Here is a 19196-nt window from a genome sequence, read left to right as displayed (position 1 = left end):
CTGCCATGGCAAAATGTGTCAGAATCTAATGTTCTGCAGAGTGAAAAGCCTGTTTTTCCGTCTTTTGTTCCCCGGCTAGAGATTCAGCCTTGTTCCCCATTGTTCGGGGGCACAAACGAGCAACAGTCTTTTTTGACACGGAGCCACAGATGAATAAAGACTGGAGCTGACTAGTCACAGGAAAGAGCTTTTCTTTTTTTGGTAGGGGTTCGGAGCCCATTAAGAGTTTGAGATATGAATGGATATGAATCCTCTCCTTCGACCCCACCAGAAAGAAGAAAAAAAATTCAACCGAACCCATTGAAGACAAGGAACAGAGGTTCCCAAGGATATTACAAGAAATCAGGCAGAGGGGGGACTGATTGACAGGCAGGAATTACACAGAGTCAATGAGGAAGTGGCTTTTTTGTTCGTTTGAAAGGCAACACTATGCCCACCCAACTTTGGAGCGACTAACCACTGACACCAATGTTGACGTATTGACTTTACATTCTTGACATGGGCTCTGGCGAAAGCAAATCGCCTCATTAAAATGGGTTAACAAACTAGATGATCGTGATATAAACTTTACACTGTGGTTAAATTCACCGGACACGCAATGTACCTGTGTGATAAAGCAGACAGGATAAAGATAATGAGATGTTTACTGAGCCACTTCACGCAGACGCCAGTCAGGGCGCCGGGGCTCATTGGACAGATGATGGGTGGATCCCCCGTCCAAACGCAAGCCCCCCGCAAAAAAACACGAACCCTTTTGTTCAACTCCATAATCCATTTGTTACACTCAGACCAATTTGTCCTCATTAACCCTCATAAGGGGACTGTGTCTGAGACAAAAGCTCCGGGGGAACAATGAGAACAACCCACCCACCCCACCCACATCCACAGAGCCGCAGCTCAAGTGCTCCCCTTCCCAAGCGCATTGTGGCCCCTCGTTTGCCCAGAAGGTTCCAGTCTGTGAGCAATAGACGGACGGAGCCGAACAAGTGGGGTACACCTGAAAGAGGTAATGGAGAAAAAAAAAATTTCCCCCCATTTCTGCGTTAATAAAGAAATATCTTCCGCAAAAAAGAAAAAAAAACACAATGCAAGAGTCTTCTATTGTATTCAGGTCACTCCATCAATCAACTCTGAAACAAATCTTGACGTAGCGTACAAAGAGCAACTGCAAAAGAAAAGGAAGGGGAGTTACTGTATTTGCCAGAGACGTGAGAACATTTCTATTCGTCACACTTGTTGCAAAATGTAGTTTTCCAGATTCCATATATCATATTTTATATTCCGAGAAAAAGCAGGAAATGAGTGAGAAGTGAAATCAGGTTTCAGCCGGTGGCTCTAACTTACTATATAGTCTCTGCCTGTGCTTTTATTTTGGTCAGCCATTCGCAGGTTACGGTGCCGGCATCAAAGCACATTTTTATTTGTAGTTTATAAGAAGTTCATGTTTTTTTCTGTGTACAAAATGTGTCCACACATAAACGAAGTAGCGCAAACAGCCTCTGTTGTAGGCCCTGCTACAGAAAGGGACACACACACACACACACACACACGCACGCACACGCACGATGAAAAATAAAACCCATGACTCATCTCTCTTCGAAGAGGCAATAGACTTTAACTCACCGCCATGGAGTCAACGTTGACACCGTCAGTGTTCAGATTGCTTCTCAACACGTCTCGTTTTCATCGTGCAACTGTTTCTGCCACCAGACGCAAACCTCTGCAGAAAAGAACGAAGGCTTGATTTACGGCACCAAAGGAAACGCGTCTGCCACGGAAAGACAGTTTTCCCACTGGAGAAACAAACATGGCGGTGCAACATGGTGGACTCATGTGGAAAATAACCCAGCCCACCGAGATAGACATAAGGAGCTCATTCTAATGTGGTGAGAACGTGATTCTCAGTGTCAAGTGATTGTACTAAATCTATTCATAAATATTATGTTAAATTTCAATTCTCCCTAAATTCGACACACCGGCCCAATAGAAACAAACAGCAATACATCATCATCATCATTCATCATCATCTTCAACTGCTTATCCGGGGTCGGGTCGCGGGGGCAGGAGCTTCAGTAGGGGGCCCCAAACATCCCTTTCCCGGGCCACATTAACCAGCTCTGACAGGGGGATCCCGAGGCGTTCCCAGGCCAGTGTGGAGATATAATCTCTCCACCTACAATACAGCAACACAATATACTGTTAAAAATAAAACCAGTGGTTTCTAAGGTTTCGATTCCCATTTCAGATGTCTTTATAAGAGACACTTGTCCTCTAAATGGCTTAATTTAAATAACCACTAGTGGCCCAAATGATGAGGTATATCTAGAAGGTTATTTCACAAAGGAAAGAATGTTGAGTCCTAAATTACAAACACAAATTTCTCTCGCAGAACTTTGTTTTTTACCCCCAAACCCCCTTCGAGCCGTCTCACTATCCCCCAAGGTTATCATGTGACCTTTTGGAGGGCCCGACCTCTAACTTTGGAACCACTGGACTTAACTAACTGTATGAAAAGTAGCTCAGTGGAAAAACTTAAATATCAATATTAACAATCTAATGCTGTAATCACTGACAAGGGTCATTTCTCTGCAGATCAAGTAAATTTACTTTTGTAACTCAAATCTGTACTTACGTAATTCTTTTCAAGTAGGATTCCGAATGCAGGACTTTTACTTGTGATGACATAACAGACGAAAAAATGTTTGTATGTGGTTATTGCTTCAGCTTCAGCCACTTGCTCAGTTTAAGTTCTGTACAGTAAAATCTCATAGACATGTCGATGTCGTACACAGGCGATGTCCCATTTAACGCTGGTTTGTTGTAGTTGCAGTAATCAGGTCATTTGTTTTAATGACAACCATTACGGGCTATCATCATCATCATCACACAGCAGTCAGGCAGATAAATCAGACGCTCTCGCTCAGATTCATCTCAATTACACACAAACACACACACACGTTCCCAGCGTTAGACATTAAGGAAGAAAATGGCCCCTGTTGGGCTCTGGAGATTATTTCAACTCCTTTTATTATGAAATTCCAGAATATTATAATATAGAGGTCTCGAAGAGCGATTCCCTCCACAGTCAACACCTCAGACTAAATAGACATCTGGGAACTATAGAACTCAGATTATGCAATAACTCACATATTTTCAGATCTATTTCGTCCAAGACTCTTTGTAATCATTTGAAGCAACTCGGACAACACTCTACCAAACTTGAGCAGCTTATTAGTTTTGAAATTTCAGTCAAGGGCAAAATTTCACACTCGTACACAATCCGAGTAAAAACCGCAAATCCTGAGTCCGGTTGTGAAAAAACGTTTCCAGGTCTTTTAACAGTTTTTTTCTTTTTCCTTCTTCCCTCAACACTGTCGCCAAGTGTTTGCTCTTTGTGGGAACTCTGGAGTTCCTAGATTTTATTGTAAGGTCTCAGATGGAAGTGCCTTGAGATAATGTATGTTGTGATTTGGGCGCAAATAAAGTGAATGAACCTGGAACATTTGCTCACATGATTTGGGTTTTGTAAAGATATTAACCCTTTCTGGGATATACGAGTCACTGGGCAAAAAAACTGTTATACGGATTAAAATTTGATTTTGAAAGTGTTTTTACCTCAGAAAAGGAAAATGGTGTTTATAGAACTCGCTCGTTTGCTCTCAACCTAGACATCCTGAACAAAACCTTTTTTAAGATGTGGATAAAGGAAAAACTTGACCTAAAAGCAACATCTCACATCACATTTACATGATTATCAATATTAACAACTAATAATCACTTATTAGTCTATATATAATGAATGATGAAGACAAATGAATACATATTTATCTTATTAATAGTATTTTTGTCTTGTTAAGCCATTTTTTTCTGGCATGTTTTGGTGTATGGTGAAAAAATGTTAAACACACTATGATTCTTACTCTTACTTCCAGCTCTTTTAAAGGTGTAGTTCAACTTGTTATATTTACCCATTGAACTGAACTGATTTGGTTAATGTCAGAAAACTTTGATAATCCATTAGTAGACTAAAACTCTTCAATTGTAAGAGTTATGACATGATATTAAACTCAAGAGATTTCTGTTTTGAACAGACTAAACAAGACTCTGGGAACTTTCTGAGGCCAAAAAACATAATCAATGATGACAATCTTTAGTTAACATTAGTTTGTACCAATAAACGAATGACTGATTGCACTTTATAAATTAGATTTAAAAGTTATGTCTCGATTAAGTTATGAGTCCAAGTTTTCATAGAGGGGAAAAAAAAGAACTTTATTTACAGAGCCATTATTTCACTTAACTATTATCGAGGAATAACTATTCTGATATTGGAAGATGTCTGATGGACAGAACGGTCCTCACGAGTCGGTGAACATTAGAAAAGGAATTAAGAGGAAACTTGTGTTTTTTGTTTTCGGAGGATTGATCCGTGTTCGTTACAGCGGACACTCTGTTTCATATCCAGGCCCAAATTCATTCACCCTTTTCAGCAGCGCAGCTTTCACTGCATTGATCTTCTCATCCAACTCCGTGAGGCTGCAGCCCTGAAGGACAAGGTGAGGAGATAAATAAACTGACCAACAGGTTAACCTTCGCTCACATGCGAGCAAATGAAAGGAAATAAAACAGCAAACCAACCTGAGCGGGGGACGTCTTTGGTCGTTTGTGCAGGTGACTCTATTAATAAAAAATAAAAAAACATTAAGCACACAAGGTCACATTAGAGATTTTTTATTATTTCTAAATCTCCCAGAGCTTTCGGTTAAACGCACCGAGGTACTTTTTTGTTCCCTATTTTTACTTTGTCTCAAGGACAGATCAATTCATTTACTCAGAGACACGGACACATATTCATGTTAAGATATTTAAGAGGCCAGAATTTAGGCTTGGAATTTCTCGATAAAATTAAAATGGAACATAAGTGATTACAATGCACAGTCCTTAAATTCTAAAGTTTCCCCATATCCCCAATCCCCATAGTTACATGGCAAATGTACAATGTGATGTTTTCACTCCACAACCTTGTGGAATCGTTTATCTTGAAGTTGCTGCATCTTTTTTTTTTAAACTAGGCCACTTTGCTGGTCAGTGTTTAAATATTGTTCCTGAAATCATTGGCCAAGTGTGTGCAGCTCTTCATCAAACACCAAAACTACAGTATTTTCAGATATCGCAGAAGGAAAAAGAAAAAAGAAAAAAAAATGTGGTACTCCGAATATAAAAGACCCCATCAGTTTATTCAAAGACACTCGACATCTTTCGCTCTGCTCACACAAACATGCAGTGAGTCAAGAGCAGACGGAAAGCAGCAGCGTTACTCACAGCAGCAGCATGCTGTGCTGAGGAACACCAGCGTGAAGAGACATGCAGCATCTCAAGCGCCACTCACTCGGATAACTAAACACACACTGGACAGACTCACTCCTTCAGGATGGGAAATTAAGAGTCTGTGGCACTCCAGAGCTCAAGTCGGTCGGGTTGAATATGAAGTCCAATAAATCACTGCCGACTTTTGAGTCGGAGTAGTGAAAAGTCGCCTTCCAAGGAAGCGGGATGCGCTGAACTAAATGTTCAAGTAAATGTAACCAAACACGGTGCATTTTTTGATTCAAGTGTAACTCAAGGAGGGAAACGTGTTGGAGTATCGGGAATGTATGGGGGGGGGGGGGGGGGGGACTCTACAGACCATGACGCACAAACTCCTCTCAGTCAGTAGATTTCACACACGGTATTCAACAATTTAGGCACCGTACTTATCAAATGCGGCGACTGATGGCGAGCGTGTGAAAACGAGCTTCTTGTTAATAAAGTGTTATTCTCTGAAACATTGTTTATGATCAAAGCAAATCCAAGTTTCCCAAACATACGATGTTGGAGCTGTACAAACAAATGACAGCTGTGCCAGAACCTGGTGAAATATACATAATCATTTTCCTTTATCTATCATTTCACATAACGTTTCTGCTTGATTTCTCATCATGTCTCTCATGTTGCCTATGTCCCAATATGATGGCGGAGAGAACAGTTACTTTAAATAATCCTTTGTTTGCATTTTTTATGTTTTGCCCATTTGAATTTTTCACGCATCAGTTTAAAAGCCAGACAACTCACTGTGGACTGGAAGTACTCGGGCGAGAGACCTTCCAACTCCAGGATACGGTCCTCCAGCGTCTTCAGTCTGTGGTAGACGTTCAAGGGGACTGGGCCCGCTGAAGAAATAAAACCACTTGTTGAGTGCCGATTCTTTCACAAAACAAATTCGGTTAAAAAAAAAAGAAGCACAGAAGCTTGTTTGTATCTGGTAAAAAAATTATAAATGGCTTATTATCTTGTTACCCAAAATGAACCACCGCGGATGAGTCATGCCTTAAAAGTTTAATTTGAAAGTTACATTACCACTACCTTTGGACTTTTTCTTTTTTTTTGATTTTAGTGTTATTAAAACATTTCTGTCTTTGTTCGTCCCTGACCTGTTGGGAGCTTCAGGTGAGTCTCGATGTTGTGAAGACGTTCCTCTATGGCTGCGTTTCCACAGTGCCTTGACATTTGTCCCCTCTGCGGCTCCCCGACCTCTGCTTGGCCCACCGCACCACGTGTCTGGGGCCCGTAAGTGTTCACCACCCGTGTGACTGGCCAGTCAGAGAATAATAACAATAATAAATTTCATTTATAGAGCACGGAGAAACTGTAACCCAATATCAACCAGAGACGAGATGAACACGTGTTTAACATGGTTGGCAATGTAGAATGCATGCAGATGCACAAAAGGGTCCAACAAAAAAAATAGATTAATTTATAAAACTGTTCAGTTCTTTTTTATTTGATTGTATGCAGCAGGTTCTCAATAAACCTATTTTTGTAATAATCTACCGTAAAGTGATATTTTAATTTAGTTGTAGTAATTAAATTCAACGTATTGTTAAGCATAACAAACAAACAGGAATTTTGGGGCTAAATAAAAGTGTGTTTTTTGAAAAAAATTGTGGTTGCAGTTCTTAAAATAAAGCTGTTGAGAAATGTCACATTGACATTTGCAGCAAATATTTGATTTCTCACCTTTCACGTGACTTTTAAAACCTGGATACGGAGTGAACACTGCATCTGTTCTGGCACAGCTGTTTTCTACAGGGGAGACGAATACATTTAAAATGTTATGACAAATACGAAGTCATGTAAAAAAAAATTGATAAAAAAATCATGTAAACCCACTCAAATGATATCACCATTAGCATGTCCTGATTTCTAGAGCTGGTGTCTTGCACAGGCTTTGAATTAGAAAAAAAGAGAGGCCCCCTGAGTGATGTTTTTCTCAGCTAAGCTGGTTGTGTTTTGAGGCCGAGAGTGTTACCTACTTCAGCCCCACTCTTCCAGCAGTTCAGCCTGACCTCTCGCCTGTGGAAATCAGCTCTCTCCCAAACATTGGCAATCTGTGTGCAGGCTCCCCCTTCCCCCCAACAACCTCTCTCCCATTCTCACCCTGATTGCAGTTGATCACGTTGCAGAACTCGCGCACATTGTTTTCATTGATCTCCATCTGCTTGCGCTCCATAAATGCAGATATTCTTCGCTCAATCTGGGGGGTTAAAATGGAGAGACGACACAGATGATGATATACGATGGATTGATGAGCTATTGATAGGTGTCAAGAACGCAATGCGGTTGTTTTTGTTCTTCATGTTAACCTTCTGCAAATGCTCGCAGCAATTTGAATGAGAAACTGTAGTAGAAAATGATTCCAGGTAGCCCAAAAAAAAAATGTTGAATTGCTTGCCATCATCACATGATGGAATATGAATACTGTTTGCTTGGCTACCAAAATAAATGCACAACAGAATGAAGCCTCTTGTCCTTCATCTGCATGCAATCTCAGAGTAATGAGCATCCACTTCATATTTCATCAAGGACCTGGCCCTCTCTCAAAGCCCTCCAGCAATGTGGTCGGCTCTACCCGACCACGGCACTAAAGGACCCCCTTATTTTCTGCCCCAACTCAGGTCTCCATCAAGCATTCGCTTCACGTCATGTGCACATCCTCGGGAGCAATTACTCACAATTATTCATTTGCTTGACAGCGAGTTAAAAGAGGGCTCTAAAAATGTCACCGCTAGAACAGCTGACAGATTTTCGCTGACTGATCTGAGAACCAACCTCCGACTTCCTGGCTCTGATCTGAACCATGACGTCATCAGCCGCCGCCTCGCCCTCCGTAGCCTCGGAGCTGGGGGGATGGTGCTGCGACAGCAGAGTCGCCTGCTCCTCCAGGGAAGATGAGGTGACCGCATCATTGGGAGGGTTGTGTCTCGTAGACGATCGTTCGCTGTCAGCTTCCACAAGAGTCTTTAAGCTTTCTGAAACTGCCTAAAATGACAAGAAACACATGTCGGGTTTTTGTCAAACCAAAATCTTTCAAATTTTTTTATATGATATAAAAGTTATACAAAATATTTGCCTCGTGTCATCTCAAGCTCTGATGTTGTTTTATCATTTTTCAAACTGGCAACTGAATAATGCCATGTAACCAATATTAAAAGTATGAATTGGAAATAACTTGCTGTGTGTGTGTGTCTCCACTTTACCTGTAGCTTTGTGATGTGCTCCTGCAAACAGCTGTAAACACGAGCAGCTGACGACGGACGATCCACAGCTTCGGTGTTGACGACGTCTATTCTCAAAGTGTCGTTGCCTAATCTGAGCTTAATTACAAAAACACAAAGAGAGTGAAGTGACACTGCCCTGAACATAAGTATATACAGCCGATTCATGTTTCAACACTGAAAAGGGCATAATATACACATTTGTCATATAATAGTTATTTGCTTAGTTGATGACCCAAATATTAATAAGCAACTATTTCTATAGTAAATTAATAATTGAGGTCACTTAAATAAGCAGTAATTATTGGTTTGTTTTAACTGTTCTACTCAGCCAATTTTTCCTGCTTATCTCTGTATTATCTCAGTATGAATTTAATACCTCTGGTTTGTGGGCCATTCTTCGGACAAAATATGCAATATCATCTTACATGAACATTTCTAAAAAACAATTTCCTGACAATTCATAAACAAAATGATTGTCAATAAATGAAATATACTTGGAGCCGTAAAACAGAGGTACAACAATGATATTAATAATGAAAACAATATCATATAGTAATTTTATTTATATTCAATAAATGTAGTACATGTACATGTGGAAGTCATGCTAGGTGCAAATACACTTCACTGCGTTGATGCTGGTGTTTCTCTCATACATCTTGTTTACTCCTGAATTACAAGGTAAAGGCAGGAATGAAAACAGATCATACAAGTAGGAGATAATACAAACAAAAGGCTCCTACTATGTGAACAATAATGTGTGAACGTTAGCTACATGTTGCAGCAACAAGAGATGCTGTGGGGCGACAATGACGCTAAAGTTGCCAGGTAAATTTTTTGCTAAACCTGGAGATGAAGTCGCCGGGTGAGTCGTGTCTGGATCTGTGCACATCCGCGAGTTGTTAGAGAAGGAAGCCGAGTCTTTCCACGTAAACAGAAACTCAAGTACAGTTATTTTTGACTGCAGCTTAACTGTCACTGCTGAGTGACAATGAATGAACGGAGGAGGCAGCTAACCGACCTAGCATCCCTGCTAACCTAGCCCCGGGATGCTAAAAACATTAGCATGTCGCTAGCAAGCTAACTGCAACGCGGACTCGAAGAAGAGCCGTCGCCCCGGGGGCTCTGCGGTTCAAAGCGGCGTCAACCAACCTCGCTCCCGAAGTCTGCCAGCAGCTTCAGCAACACGCGGACACAGTCGGTGGAGCTGGACATTTCGCTGGAGACGTGGGGAGGAGGAGTGTGGTGGCGTCCACTCGGCTTCTTTGTCGCCGCCATTGCCGTTCAACGTGTAGAGAATACTGCCCGCTGATTGGCCAGAAGGAGGCGGCGGCGAGCGCGTAGAAGATGCAGTAGGGGTTGCGCGCGTACGGGCGCTTGCACGCACACGCACGAGCACGGTCGCTGAAATGAGGGGAAAAGTACAAACATCACACAATTATAAGGACAGTGAAATGTACTCTAAAATTTAAGTATGTAGACGTATAATACATTTTAAATTCTAATTAAATACTGAACACTATCCTCTGTAACTGAACCATTTGCAGATATATATTTTTTACATTTCAAGTATTAATCAATTGTTTGAAGTGGTGTCTTTGGTCCCTTCAAAAGTTCAGTGCCCAAAGATTTTCAGTTTACTGTGATATGTGACAGCAAAGCAAATTCTCTCATTTTAGAAGCAGAGATATTATTATTTTTGGCAACTGTCCTTTTTCAAGCAAAACTAATGTAAAAATGCCAATTATTTGGCATTTATCTTAGCTTGACAAGAACAGCCTATTATTGTTATAGTTGTTGGAGGAGCAGCCATTTTTAAAAACTATTTTACATAAGGCTTTTACTTTTTACTATGGAACAATCTCCTGATTATTTCTATGATTAATATCATAGATAGTTTGGTTTGTAAAATAAATAATTAGAGAAATCCCCATTACAATTATCCAGAGCTCACATTTAACCTCCACAATGTTTGTCTTTGTTCAACCTAGACCACAAATGTATTAAAAATGAATTTGTACATTTAAATTAAAAAAAAAAAGATTATCAAAATAGTTGCCAGTTAATTTACTGTGACTCATCTAATAATTTGATTTCTAATTACATATCCAGATGGGTATAGTTTAATCTATCGTGAAGCATTCTGTTTTATCAGACCCTTGTGTTTTTTGTTTGCGAAAAAAAATATTTGTTAAGTGGCCTAACTAATAAAACATCAGAAAAACATCTACAAATGTCGGAAAATTAAATATAGTTTGGTTTGTAAAACCTCTGTAAAGTGGTGGAGTAGAAGTATAAAGTAGCAGGAAATGAAAATACTAGGAATACAAGAACCTCTCAAGTCTTTTTTTTTCAACACAGGATGGTGCCTGTGTTTTTACATTTGACTCGCTCTGTTGACATTTTTAAATTGTTAACAGGAATACTTTCTTTTAATATCTTAATTTCATTTATTCATTATGAATATATGTATATACAGTCTCCCTATTGGCCACTGATCGATATACATGTAACAAATTCTAATATAGTAGTAGGTTGCCTGTTTATTAGGTACCTCAGACTAAAGTCCTCTAACAAATCCTAAATTTCAGTTTTACATTCATAAATAAAAAAAAATCTTAATCTACAATTTACCCACTTTAATTTTCGACTATGTTTTTACTCCCTATTGTCTCTGTTTTATGTAATAATTTTCACTTCTGTATCTGGGTTGCTTCTGAGTTTGTGTCCATGTTCATATTTGCTGTTATTCCCACTATTAAACTTTGTTTTTATAACGTTTAAAAGTGCAGAAAATCATACATTATATACATTGAACTATATTTATCTATGTTTTGCCTTGCTTTATAGCCATTAAATGAATGTAGAAGGGGTCAGGTCATGTTGATATTAGGAAGAGAGGCTACAGTGGACCTAAAGACTCTGAATTCTTCCTGCGGTCAAATAAGAAACACTCAGACATGGCTACCTGGAGACTGGACTGACTCCAACGTGAGATTTGTAGCTGCATTTAACTGTATTCTCCATCACTTACTCTTCAGTCAGGCGAAAGAATGGTCACTCAATTATAAGAACACTGTCCCTCAGACCACGGCGGACTGTGCAGCAGGGCATTGGGATGGGAACCTGGCCACAATAGCGTATTTTTCCTGTGTTGAGTGACTGTGGGAAAATCACCCTCCTCTATTCAGACATTTTTCCCTTCTTTTCATATAATGAGGCGAGAGACTGATGAAGGCAACAACAGAAAAAAGAACAATTACGGGCAACGAGAAAGCGCAACCACTCAGAACTCAATAATACTCTCCAGAAGGGTTAATCATTTTAGGAAGGGGTCTGAAGACAAGCCTTTTTTAGTTTAATTCATCTGGGTGATATTTTTTCCCCCTGAAACAGGAAGGGAACTGTAACACTTGACATGGTTTGACATGCTGAGCCATTACTGGATGTTCCCACACAGCAAGGAGCTCAGAAATTGAACAACTGCTTATTTCATTTGCCTGGCTGCAGACCCAAGAGCAGACTTTTTTCTTCCCCCTGTATAATGGAAAGAATTGTGATTTAAGGTGCTTAGATGTGACCAAAAAAAGTCATAAATAAAACTCAATTTTTTTTTTAACCAAGTCAGAGTTTTGCAGATATTCACAGGATTTGGACGTGACTTTTGTGCTCATTCTCTTTTTAATGGGAGAAGTAGAAGTATTAATATAGTCAGAATGGGAACTATTGTAATTATAAGCAGTATATCAATATGCATTAGTCAATATGCATTTATCAATAATAACTAAGTGAATGATTGATAACAGTAATATCTTCATAGTTAATTTATTATTAATTAATCACACAAACATATCATTCAAATGTAAATAGTTCATTATGATTTTGACAATTACATACTTTTTCCTAAAGCTTTACAACTATGTCCTGTTGTTTTGTCAATACTTTGTTACCCGTTGATGCACATTATTAACACTTTACCTAAGGATTTATAGTTGTTGACAAATACGTTCACTTATAATGTCCTTGTATCTGCTTACAACTTCATTTCTTATGTAAAATGTTAAAAATCATGTATTTAGTCTTTATATAAATGCTAAATGTGGGGGGGGGGGGGGGGGGGCGGTTAAATTGTTAGCAGTATCTAATAAAAAAATATTGTACAGAAAATCTATATTCAAAATACAAGAATTTTAAAGACCACAAATGTGCGCAGAACTCAAATGTGATCGCTTAGACCAACAGCATTTGCTAACTGTTCACACACTGCCACCTTTGTAACGTAAGCAGAACATTTTCTTCTTTGGTTCACAATAGTGTGGTCTTGGCAGAGAGAGGGCGTTTGTATTATACAGGAAACACCGTGGTGGTGGTGGTGGTGGTGGAGGGACGTGAGTGAAGAGGGATTGCCTCTTGCCTCAGTCCAATCAGCCACCTGCAGGAAAAGTAAAAAGGTCTGCTTTTGAGCCCGTCTGCTCCACGGCAGATGATGTTGACAGAGCATGAGACAGAGTAAAGGCCAGACGGGAGGGTCGGGAGAAAGAGGGAGCACAATGTAGAGAGGCAAGTGGATTGCAGTGGGAAGGTTTTGTCCCGTTTCACTGAGAGGGGAATAATTAAAGGTACTCCTTCGCTGTGGGCTTAAGGGACTGAGCTCCCGGCGGCAGCTGAGCGTGTAGAAATGTTGCTTGGAATAAACGTCAACTGATGCATTTTAACTGCCATGAGAGAGAATGACTCTCAGCCATTGGTTTTGCAGGCATTGTGATGACCGAATTAAAAGATAAGGGAGTAAAATTATTACAATCTAGTATCTTCTAATTTAACCTTCAGAAACAAATGAACGTTTGTACCATGGTACAGACATCGGCATCTATGACCGTCTGTTCAAAATGTTGTGCTTCTCTATAGACTATTGCAAATTAATGGAAAATTCACTGGATAAGTTTTTTAAAAAATGGACCTGCTGGATATGAAAAGTGCTCTATAAATGAAATTTATCATTATCATTATTATTATTATTATTATATAGGAAAAGTCAGGGAATCACCATAGTCATTAACATTCCTCCTCTTGGCATCATGAATATCTTCATATCTATCCAAATTCAATGGCAATCCATACAATAGTTATAGAGATATTGCCCTATTTTTAACCATTTAGCATGCTAACATTGGCATGTAGTAGAAATATTTCAGTTTGGATCAAAGTGGTGAATCGATCGACTCAATGATAAGACGACCGACCAACACCGACACCCACAGACCCACGCCACTGAAAGACAACACTGACCAAAGCCAGACATAATAAAAGAACGTCCCGGGGGGGGGGGGGGGCACCACATTCGGGACTCCACTGAAAGTTAGCTTCAAGGGTAGAAAGGCAGGTTATTGCTTTAAGCCACTTCTGACTCTGAAGAGCATTAATGATATGGACAAAGCGCTAAGGATCCTCATAAAGTTATTAGCTGGCTTTTATCGCTGCGCGCCGCGGTTCCCGCCACATTTCCAATCAGCGAGGAGGAAGATGCACGGCCACCGGCACTCCAGCCTCTTTCTGTGTGCAGTCGAATAATCACCTTCGCACAGGTTCCCCTTGCATGTACGGAGCGACTCGAGAGGTCTCTTGGCCTGACCTGTGTTCAGATAGTTTTCCATTACATTCCTGTGACTCACTGTAAATCTCCCTTTGTATAGGTAACTCACATCTGACAAGGCCACATAACACATTTCACACAACTGGAATAACATCACATGAATAATTGCAACACGATCACCAGACTGTGAAAGAAGCACTCAGAAGTTGAGCAAACTTTCATATAAAAAGAATACATTTGTAAAACCTACATGAGCTTTAGTATCTCAAATAGTTATAGAGTTTGCCCAGTGTTCTTGATATTCCACATGGTAATATCGTCGTCCATAACACTGTGACTGAAGGATCATCTTTTGGACATTGGAAACAGCAGTTGAGAAAACAGCTCAAATTTTTTGTCCTGCATTCAAAATTTTACTTAAAGGTACAGTGTGTAATATTTGGAAGAACTTATTCACAGAAATTGAAGATATTGTCCATAACTATGTGTTCATACATGTATAACCACCTGCGACAAAGAGACGGTATTTTTTCGTCAACTGTGAATGAGTTGAATATAGAACTATATCTAAGAACCGACTGCACACTACCTTGTTCGAATAAGTCTCATAAAAAGGAAACACATCAAACTCCTTGTGTCATTAAAACCCCCAGTTCAAGTGAAGACACACTGTGGCCTTAATGGTGGCTATAGCTCTAATGTTTTCTTGAGTGCTGAAGTGGAGTGGAAGTATAAGATTGTACAAGTCAAAATTGTAATCGAGTGCAGAACTAAATGAAGTGGAATTCGTCCCATAAGTGAACAGCACCGGGACCTTCAGGAAAGACTGACCGGGTCATGAAAGACGCGTCCGTCCTCCTCCCCCGTGTCTGAGATGGAGTTACTATACTGGAGCCTGGATGGCGGAGGTGAAGTGCAGTGAGTTCAGGGTGCTCCAAACACTGAAGCAGTCTTTCCCTGAGAGGCTGCATGTTGATAGTTCCCTTGTTGTTACATCCTCCGTCAGAACCACGGAGACTCGTCTGAAACATGGCCGTCTGCCAGCATCAGCTGACACATGAAATACTTGCTATCCATATCGACAAAGAAATGGTGAATTAAAGTATGGAGCAGAATGGCCTTACGTTGAGTGTTATATAACAAAATTTGATTTGACTCACGGTGTAAGCTGCATTTTAAAAATATCTAACTAGTTAATCTACAGTTGGGTAGTTCAAGTGCATACAAATGCATCATATTTAGTATACAAAGGATTGCTTTGTCAAAAAAATTCATCATGAAAAGTAACGCTGTAGCTTAACCCCTTCATTTTACCAGCTGTATGCAGCATATACAGATAATAAATTACAGGGCCGTTGTGTTTAAACAATTGCAATTTTTTTCTATGAATATATATGTATATAAATACACAATATATTCTATTGTAATGTCATTCAATTTACTTTTTTTAATAAAGCAGTATCCAGTTATGGATACTTCATAAGAAGAGTTAATCAACTACTTAAGTCCTGAAGAATACTTATATCATCTTACAACTGTTAATATAATGTGAAATAAACTATCAGATCTTTTTTCATGGGTTAAAATCTTCTTCCAAAATGTAGTGAAGTACAAATATGAATTAAAATGGAGGTACTGAAGTAAACAAGTAGTTCTTGATTACAGTAATTGTGGGAAATGTACTTTTCCCTCTGGCAGTGGAGCTAAATCCATATAAGGAGCAATGTCTGAAAAATATTGTTTGGATTTCTTTTTCTTTTTTTAAATCAGAATTTGAATATGTTTTAACTTTCCACTCAGCCCTTAGACATTGCATCTTGACTCAGTCTGGAAATCCGTCTCTCAGTGGCCCTATATTAATACATCGTGTTTATATTATCCCCCCCCCCCCACCCTTCTCCGCCACCGCCACCCCTCCCCATTTCACGACACCACCCCTGCCCCCCAACCTTCATCCGACTGCACCTGTCACCTGGGGGCCTCCGCCTACATTCAGGATCAATTTACATAACCTCATTTAGCAGTTCACAAATCAGAGCCATTAGGAGCCACTAACAGGAACCAAGGGTTCTAATTTAGCTTCCCTTTCACAGTGGGAAAATTGTTCAGTTCAGGCCCACAAATAAAGATTCAGGTCTTGGCTTTGATTGTTGATTGTGATGGAAAATGTACAGATGATTAGAACAGACCCCCACCACCATCCCACCCCTGTATTGATTTCCTGCCAAAACCCAGCAGGCATTGGTCCTGCACTGGGGAACCACAGGAGGAGGTTGAAGGCAAAGGGAGTTTGTTGCAGACATACATACAGTATATTAAACTATTTGGGTGTTTATTAAAACCATAAAGCCACGGTGATTTTAGTAATGGAGTAAAATAAAGATCTTGAAATGCTCCTGTGTTTTTTACTGTATATTATGTAGGGAAAAATAGACAATCAATTGACTTAAAGCTTTTTAAAACTCAGCATTAACTCAGTAAAACATATTATTTTTTGGATCCTCTGTGCATATGATGAGACAGTCTCCCTCAGATGACAGCCTCACAGTCGTTTGAAGGATTTTGCTCTAGACTTGAATGCTTTTTATTTGCATTTGTGTGGCAGCGGGCGTGACAGTGCCCGAAAAACCAATTCAGAGAGCCTGCAGCCGTGAACAGCCAAAGTCAAGAGCTGAAAAATTATTTTCAATCTGCATTCAATTTGGCAAAGATGGGGGCTCATGGAATAAAGAGGCTGATTCAAATTTTCCACTTGTTCACCACTAAACTTGGTGGTTGCAGCACTGTCTGTGTGTGTGTGTGTGCGTGTGTGTGTGTGTGTGTGTGTGTGTGTGTGTGTGTGTCTGGTTGAACGTCTGCTTTTAGGGGGACATTTTTAATTATCAACAAATCAACGCTCTTCTCCCTGGTGTTCCAGACGCATGTGTTTGCACTTCAGGCTGCAGGACGAGGAGGAGGAGGAGGAGGAAGAGGAGGCCCTGCATGACATGCATCCAGCCGCCTACAGATTTTTTGTCTACTGCTTTTGCAAAATGTGATTGCATAACATCAGGCAGTAGCAAGCAAGCAGACAAGAGCTGCAATGACAGTAGGGGCCGTGGGTTTACAGAGAAAGAACCCAGACACATGCATTGACTGTATAAAGCTTAGAGGGTCAAGTCCCCCCCACACACACACAAAATGAAAATGTTTATGAGGTATGATTCAGTAAAAGTGTCCCTGTCCTGCCTCGGTCCAGCTCGTTTGTAGTCGTTTTCACTTGAGGATAATTTATTACAAGTGTGCAGCAGAGCAGGTTCCGTGTGGGGGTTGGGATTCGGCAGAATGGTGCTTGAAAATGCTATAGCAACCAGCAAGAGGTTGTAGGGGCCTTTGGTAAAAGCAACTCCGCGTGAAAAGGAGATAGGATGGCACATACTGATCACGACGATGGAACATGACATTTTAACACAACACTTGGTTAAACACCAGCGATCAGGCATGTAGGCAGAGTGTCACTTTTTTTTTTTTACAAGTGTCGCAGACAATGCTTTTTAATTATGAGGATGCACAACGTGGAGGTTTTTCAGCATAGCTGAGTTTAACGCGAACTCATGACTTTGTGGCTATTTCAAAGCCACATAGAGGGACTGGAGCAGAGAAGCAGTGCAGGCCAGTTTGCCTCAAACTTAAGAGTGAGATTATGAGACTAAAATGAAAGGGAGTTGGGACCTCAGCCAGCATCTTGTCCATCACTCCTTAAAAAAAAAAGGACAACTGTGGGGAGACAACTGTTGTTGCTGTGCAGCCTGCAGGACGAATTACTTTTAATGAACGTGTAATTAATGGAAATAGACTGAACGGGTTTCAAAGCAAACAAGGATTCTAATTGATTAGCATTTCCCCTCTTTTTCGGAAGGTGGGTGGGCGTGCTCCCGATGCCCTTTGTCCCGGCGGCCCTCTATTGATTACCCGCGGCTATGTGTATCGCTCCGCATGTGTTTCCCTTCATTAGGAGATAACGGGTTCCTGATTACTCCCCATCCCGCCGGCTTTAATGTCTCTTAATGTCCACTTTGTTCCCGCGACACGTCGCGGGGCAGCGAGAAGAAAGAGAAAGAGAGGGGGGGGGGGAGAGAGAGAGAGAGAGAGAGAGGGAGGGTGGGTGGGTGGGTGGGCCGTGATTGGGCCTGCCTGCGGTATAAGGCGATGGGTGTTTTAAGGGGGTCGCCGCCGGCTGCTGCTGCAGCATCATGATGGGAGGATCAGTGGAGAGGTTAGAAAAGCAGAAAGCTTGAGGCGCAGCGTGTGGCCCCCGAGTCCGAGTCCGAGTCACTCTCACTTACACCGCTGTTTTCTGCTAAACTGCCATTTTACTATCAACACCTGACACCCCCCCCCACCCCCCAGCCACCCCTTCTGTCTTCTCATTGAGCTGCCTGTCAAACCTGAGATGCGTAATGCACACTTTGGACCGAGTGCTGCACATATAGCTGCTCTTTGGGGGGGGGATTGCGCGCTTTTATTCTGTTCGATTTCCGTCCATTGAGCCTGTCAATTGACCGCGTAAGAAATCGCACGCACACACGCACACACACACACACACACACACACACACCACTTCGCCGGAATAACGTACAGTGTTTGACAATTGGCCCCGAGAGCAGAGAACTATATGCAGCGAATTGCGTTAGCTAATTGTTAATTGAAGCGGCGCGCGCGCGGGGGCTAATTGCGTCTGCACAGCCAAGGCCATTTGCATGATGGACCCGCCACCTGCCCGCAGCCGCTGCCAGGGCAAACTATATAATTACCGAACAGCAGTGGGGCAATTTTTGACTGTCGCCCCCTTTGTGGCACATGAATTCCTCCTAATGACATATTTCATTAGAGGAGGAGGGGGGCGCAATACCACCCCCCCCCTCCTCCATCTCCTCCTCCTCCTCCATCTCCTCCAGTGCGCCGAACAAAACGCGCGAGTCTCAACAGGTCCTAAATAGGCGCGCGACCTATTTACATCCACCTCCGCC

At 41.1% G+C, this 19196-nt stretch overlaps 1 protein-coding gene across 1 annotated transcript; it reads right to left on the bottom strand.

Annotated features, from left to right (window-relative positions):
- Positions 1 to 4251: 4251 nt before the first annotated feature.
- Positions 4252 to 9903, bottom strand: LOC118286284 (MAP3K12 binding inhibitory protein 1). The gene is made up of 9 exons (XM_035610607.2): positions 9747 to 9903; positions 8577 to 8693; positions 8149 to 8358; positions 7477 to 7573; positions 7057 to 7122; positions 6471 to 6629; positions 6112 to 6209; positions 4639 to 4677; positions 4252 to 4544 (listed from the first exon to the last, which is right to left on the bottom strand). The coding sequence occupies exons 1-9, from the start codon at positions 9870 to 9872 to the stop codon at positions 4437 to 4439; spliced, it is 1020 nt and encodes a 339-aa protein (XP_035466500.2). The 5' UTR covers positions 9873 to 9903; the 3' UTR covers positions 4252 to 4436.
- Positions 9904 to 19196: the final 9293 nt, after the last annotated feature.

Source organism: Scophthalmus maximus, chromosome 15 (assembly GCF_022379125.1).
Source record: "Scophthalmus maximus strain ysfricsl-2021 chromosome 15, ASM2237912v1, whole genome shotgun sequence".
Classification (NCBI taxonomy): domain Eukaryota; kingdom Metazoa; phylum Chordata; class Actinopteri; order Pleuronectiformes; family Scophthalmidae; genus Scophthalmus; species Scophthalmus maximus.
The sequence above is the reverse complement of the archived record's forward strand: the minus strand, read 5'-3'. Positions and strand labels throughout refer to the sequence as shown.